Source organism: Coregonus clupeaformis, unplaced genomic scaffold, assembly GCF_020615455.1.
Source record: "Coregonus clupeaformis isolate EN_2021a unplaced genomic scaffold, ASM2061545v1 scaf0712, whole genome shotgun sequence".
NCBI classification, from domain to species: Eukaryota; Metazoa; Chordata; class Actinopteri; order Salmoniformes; family Salmonidae; genus Coregonus; species Coregonus clupeaformis.
Window position 1 is genome coordinate 82,637 of NW_025534167.1, and position 6,161 is coordinate 88,797.

General features: G+C 43.9%; 1 protein-coding gene across 2 annotated transcripts; it reads right to left on the reverse strand.

The window, feature by feature from the left end:
• Nucleotides 1-1,313: 1,313 nt before the first annotated feature.
• Nucleotides 1,314-3,741, reverse strand: LOC121568418 (THAP domain-containing protein 5). 2 transcript variants are annotated; one of them, XM_045216443.1, is made up of 4 exons: nucleotides 3,595-3,741; nucleotides 3,127-3,313; nucleotides 2,376-2,512; nucleotides 1,314-2,156 (listed from the first exon to the last, which is right to left on the reverse strand). In XM_045216443.1, the coding sequence occupies exons 1-4, from the start codon at nucleotides 3,675-3,677 to the stop codon at nucleotides 1,685-1,687; spliced, it is 879 nt and encodes a 292-aa protein (XP_045072378.1). In that variant the 5' UTR covers nucleotides 3,678-3,741; the 3' UTR covers nucleotides 1,314-1,684. The 2 variants fall into 2 exon arrangements, with proteins under 2 accessions (XP_045072378.1, XP_041734893.2); XM_041878959.2 differs by having other exon boundaries at nucleotides 1,314-2,512.
• Nucleotides 3,742-6,161: the final 2,420 nt, after the last annotated feature.

Sequence of the window (6,161 nt, forward strand, 5' to 3'; positions counted from 1 at the left end):
GCTAACTCCTGAGTGGCGCAGTGGTCTAAGGCACTGCATCGCAGTGCTAACTGTGCCACTAGAGATCCTGGTTCGAATCCAGGCTCTGTCGCAGCTGGCCGCGACCGGGAGACTCATGGGCGGCGCACAATTGGCCCAGTGTCGTCCAGGGTAGGGGAGGGAATGGCCGGCAGGGATGTAGCTCAGTTGATAGAGCATGGTGTTTGCAAAGTCAGGGTTGTGGATTCGATTCCCACGGGGGGCCAGTATAAAAAAAATATATATATATATGTATTCACTAACTGTAAGTCGCTCTGGATAAGAGCGTCTGCTAAATGACTTAAATGTTATTTATCTCTCTGCTATTGCTCTGATGGAATGCTAGCCTAACCCTAGCGGGGTCACGTTAGAGAAGGCAGGTAGAGACAGATACTCACTCAGGACAGGCGGTGTAGAAAGACAACAGATATAATGTCGGTTTACTGACAGATGCGGTGGTACACAACAGTGGTGGTGCTCTTGCTCCAGTGTCACGGCGAGATCAGAGCTAATGCGAGTGCACACCATATACACCAGATTAACCGGGGCCTAAAACACCCGGAAAGGGAGTATTCAAACACACAACATACTGTAACAATGGGCTGGGAAAGTAATGACGTGAGTTAGAACCAAAAACTTAGATCATCTTTGAAAGGCGCAATGCTCGTTTACCATTAAAAACATTATTTTATTTAAGCAACTATTAAAAGCTTGCCGTTTCGGCCTTCAATGGCCTTCATCAGAACCTGTTTATTTATCAGCACCTGTTCTGATGAAGGCCATTGATGAAGGCCGAAATGTCAAGCTTTAAATAGTTGCTTGAATAAACTAATGTTTTTAATAGTGAGCAAAAGCATTGCGCCTTTTCCTTTTCAAACATTTAATTAGAACCAACAACTCACACCTAAAACGGTGGAATCGTCTCAATTACTTGGATACTTATGTATTGCACGTTACTTGTTACCATCGAAATAATAATAAAACATTGGTGAAAAACATATGCCTTTTTACACATAAATAACAAGCAAAGTAAGGACCTGTATGACCGCACTGTAGATTTGCTACAATACTATATCACTGAATAAAACAAGCAACCATCTGTAGCACAAGTATAGGTAATATCGCTTCCCTTAAAACGCTCAGAATTACACCACTAATATTTACAATTTATGTCAGTGACATCTAAGCATGAAACCGTAGTGCATAGTGCCATGGCTACAGTTGATAGAGCATGGCGTTTGCAACGCCAGGGTTGTGGGTTCGATTCCCACGGGGGGCCAGTATATAAAAAAATAATAATAATATGTATTCACTAACTAAGTCGCTCTGGATAAGAGCGTCTGCTAAATGACTAAAATGTAAATGTAATGGCCTATCCGATTGATCCTGGCTCTTAAAGACACAGTGCCACCTAGTGGGGACATATGGAAGGACAGAGATCCCCTGCCTAGAACGAGATGGAGAACAGATTACAGGCCTTAGCCAATGCTCTTTGAGAAACAAAGGGACTCACTACTAGTACATAATATAACTATTGGTGAAACATGTAAACAGGTAATAAATAAGTACAAGTGATTGAGACTAATAACCCTGTAATAACTATACCAAAAACATCTAATTAAAAAGACACAGATGTTAATGGAAACAAAGCACTACGGTTAAGACATTAGAGCAACGCAGAAGTAATATAGTCCTCTAGTACTTTCTGCTTTTCTTTGCAAAAAATGTTGTTCTTCTTCAGATGTGCCATCTCGCTCTCAAGCGATCGTATTTTACCCATGGTGCTTTCCTCTCTCCTATCCAACGCCATGATCTTGGTGTGGAGGCTGGCGATCTTACTCCACAGCTGTTCCTTGTCCGTGTCCTGTTTGGAGTAGGAGTGCTCGTACACCGAGATGTGGTCCCCCTCCCCGGGGCCCTCCTCCCCGTCTCCGACCCCCTCCTCCCTCCGTAGCTCCAGAGGGAAGATCCTAAACGTCTGACCGAGGACCGCCTGGAGGGCGTCCACTGTGGCTTCACATTCCGAGAAATGGCCGACAGGGCCGACGGATTCACAGCAGAGCACAGTCACCGTGGAGTCCAGTGTATCCAGCTGCTGCAGTGTCTGTGTCTCAGCAGACAGGTTCAAGCAAGAGGCTGTCAGTATCCCACCACTGTCTCCAGGCAGTTCTCCGGTCACCTCACACACTGCAGCCTGGGTCTCTGAGAGCATCACCTCCCCCAGGACCATTTCACTAGGAGTAGAGGCCTCTGCGTCTGAAACAAGCTGTCTTTCATATAACAGGGTAGTGACCGTAGATGCACTGGCATCCTCAGGGTTAGGGACAGGAGGGCCACTCACCACGACTGGTTCCACTCGGACTCTCCTTCTCAGAATCAGAGGTTTATTCTTGCCAGGAGGGGAGGGGGAGCGGATGAGTTCAATGTTGGCGTCGCATATCCTGGTTTTGGGCTTGGTGTTCTTCTTACTAGTGGAAACTGTTTTCTCTTCATCCTGAGGGGAAAGAGTGATGGTAAACACGAACAGAAATCATGCTATCATATTATAGCCATGTATAGTGTGTATAGTGTGTTAATTTCTTTATTTTGGGGATTTGTGTGTATTCTTTTGTATTATTAGGTATACTGCATTGTTGGATCTAGAAATAAAAGCATTTCGCTGCAAAATATGTATACGCGACCAATACAATCTGATTTGATGTTGCACTTTAACAAATTCCAGGGCTGGGGTCAATTCAAATTCAAGGCAGTCAATTCAGGTAAACTTAAAAAGCAATTCAAAATGTGAAAAAACAGCATCTATTTTCAATGACTTCTCAATAAACTGAGGAGTAGAAGCTATTTATTTCAGAAGTTTTTCCATTGTTGAATTTTAAATTAAAATAAATTCCTGAATCGACTGCCTTAAAATCGAATTGACCCCAGCCCTGATGAATTCCAAAGAAAATATCCTAACACAATGCTTTGTCCACTGCAATGACGATCAGTGTAAAGTGCATGATCAACCCAATGTGAAACTCTAATATCAGTCACTATTCCAGAAATGTGCATTAAGACTTCTGCTAGTTTTGTTGTTGGGTGTCATAGAAGTGGTGTGTGTCTACTGACGTCATGTCTGTGAGGGAAGACGGTAGGGATGGCAGTGTGTTTCAGGTATCGGATCCCCCATCGCAGGTCAAAGCAGTCCTCAGTGAAATGTTCACTACACAGGTACTGGTGTCTGCTGGGGGTCCACTCCTCTCGCTTCATGTTGTCTACCCATATCTGCAGCCTGGCCTCATCTTGCAAGGGGAACCTGTGGGGAGACAACAGGAATATGTTGGTAACATAGCTACATTTGTTGACATGCCCTAATTAGATTTGTCAGCCCCATCCAAATTCACAAGATTACATAAAAAGCATTGCTTCCATACTAGTGTTTGTGTTTTTCTATGACAGCTAACTATTTGTTTTGAGAGCACTGCTGGATACACAACGTTAGCGAGTAGCCAATATGATCATGCTAGTTAAGCTAGCTAGCAGTAGGACTGTATATGTACATATTGAAACGTGATGGGAAAATAGTATATAACCTACGGGTAAAAGCTTAGTCTCTTGTTTTCTTTAGAGGGTGTTCCGCCACGGTTTTTGCAAAGTTTTACAGCACAGTAACGGGGCATATTTCACCTGAAAATACATGAAACGTTTGTACACGGAAGTCTTTCTGTCTTCCTCTCCTGTATGGCTGCGGCACAGAAGAGAGTTGCTGCGGCACGTGAGTTGTGGCTCACACTATCCAAACTACCCTGCCCTCTAGGCGCTTGGCGGTGGAACTGTATCTTTCCCACCAAACAGAGCCATATACTGCATTTAGATGTTACAGTTTTTCCCAATTGCTAAAACACAATTTTGCAAACTAGGCTGGTTTTATCAAAATACTTAACACAATTCACAAAACCACACACCCAAACTGCAAAATACCTCATATATCCTGCAAAATGAAGCACTGCAACCAAAACTACATATAGCATTATCAAAATCAAACGTTTGCACAAAATGGCACACACTTCATTCATATTACCAGATTTTTGTCTAACCAACTACACACTGTTGGGCATAATGAAAAGCACTCTCATCTTTAGTATGCTTTGCCATAATACTAAAATAGTTCAAATTGTAGAAAATTCTTCAGATTGTTCACATGCACAGAAATATATATATTTTTTTTTTTTCACCGAACAACTCAGTGCAACATATGCACAGCAGATATATTTACATTGGACTGAACAAAAATATGCTCACAAAAAACAGTAAACTGAAAAAGAAAATTGCAGAAAAAATGTGCAGAAAAAATATATAGAAAAAGAAAAGAGGCAAGAAAAATAATTGGGCAGCATCTTGCCGCACAGCTGGGTCTGGCCACAACGCCTCGTCCACATCACAGGCAATATATTCCCTTGCCAGACATCGAGGGAAGAAGCGCCTTGAGTGCCTTATCCATCCCTGAATCGCACCCACATCAATCTCATCAAATCAAATCAAATCAAATTGTATTGGTCACATGCGCCGAATACAACAGGTGCAGACATTACAGTGAAATGCTTACTTACAGCCCTTAACCAACAGTGCATTTATTTTTAACAAAAAAAGTAAAAATAAAAACAACAACAAAAAAAGTGTTGAGAAAAAAAGAGCAGAAGTAAAATAAAATAACAGTAGGGAGGCTATGTATACAGGGGGGTACCGGTGCAGAGTCAATGTGCGGGGGCACCGGCTAGTTGAGATAGTTGAAGTAATATGTACATGTGGGTAGAGTTAAAGTGACTATGCATAAATAATTAACAGAGTAGCAGCAGCGTAAAAAGAATGGGGTGGGGGGGCAGTGCAAATAGTCCGGGTAGCCATGATTAGCTGTTCAGGAGTCTTATGGCTTGGGGGTAGAAGCTGTTGAGAAGTCTTTTGGACCTAGACTTGGCACTCCGGTACCGCTTGCCGTGCGGTAGCAGGGAGAACAGTCTATGACTAGGGTGGCTGGAGTCTTTGACAATTTTGAGGGCCTTCCTCTGACACCGCCTGGTATAGAGGTCCTGGATGGCAGGAAGCTTGGCCCCAGTGATGTACTGGGCCGTCACGCACTACCCTCTGTAGTGCCTTGCGGTCGGAGGCCAAGCAGTTGCCATACCAGGCGGTGATGCAACCAGTCAGGATGCTCTCGATGGTGCAGCTGTATAATTTTTTGAGGATCTGAGGACCCATGCCAAATCTTTTCAGTCTCCTGAGGGGGAATAGGCTTTGTCATGCCCTCTTCACGACTGTCTTGGTGTGTTTGGACCATGATAGTTCGTTGGTGATGTGGACACCAAGGAACTTGAAGCTCTCAACCTGTTCCACTACAGCCCCGGACATGCCTCTTCCATAGCCTGCACAAGAAGCATGCACACAATGGGCTGCCGGTCGTATACCTTCCACCGCCATGCCGAAAAGAACTCTTCTATGGGGTTCAGAAATGGTGAGTATGGTGGGAGGTATTGCACGAGAAATGGTGGGTGGTCAGCAAACCAGTTTTGGACTGGGGCTGCACGATGAAAGCTCACGTTGTCCAAAACTACAACGTACCGAGTTCTTTGATGGTCTGCATCATTCATACTCTCTGGTGGAATGTTGTGGAGTCTGTCCAGAAATGTGAGGATATGGGCTGTGTTGTATGGTCCAAGGTTGGCATGACGGTGGAGGACACCATGCGTATTGGAGATGGCAGCGCACATTGTGATGTTCCCACCACGTTGGCCAGGAACATCTATAATGGCTCTGTGGCCAATGATGTTTCTCCCCCTTCTTCTGGTCTTTGCTAGGTTGAACCCAGCCTCATCTATAAAGATGACCTCATGTGGGATTGCATGAGCATCCATTTCCAGTACTCCCTGAAAACAAAGAACAAAAGCAGTCAATATTGTGTTATCCAGTACACTGGGAAACAATGTTGCGTGTAGTGTACTGCAGTCAATATTGTACTTACATCCACATATGCTCGTCTGACCTCTTTGTTTCTTTGAGAGTTTCTCTCAAACGGCACCTTATAAAGTTGTTTCATTCTGATTTGGTTTCGCTTGAGAATGCGAGCCAATGTGGACAGACTGACTCGTTGAATGTTGTTGAATATGGTG

What these genes read in the sequence shown, in the direction of transcription:
- LOC121568418 (XM_041878959.2), bottom strand. Translation starts at nt 3,677, where the DNA reads ATGCCCCGTTACTGTGCTGTAAAACTTTGCAAAAACCGTGGCGGAACA. An exon ending in AAGAGACTAAGCTTTTACCC is followed by an intron (nt 3,314 to 3,594) that starts GTAGGTTATATA and finishes GTCTCCCCACAG; the next exon opens with GTTCCCCTTGCAAGATGAGG. An exon ending in TCTTCCCTCACAGACATGAC is followed by an intron (nt 2,513 to 3,126) that starts GTCAGTAGACAC and finishes CTTTCCCCTCAG; the next exon opens with GATGAAGAGAAAACAGTTTC.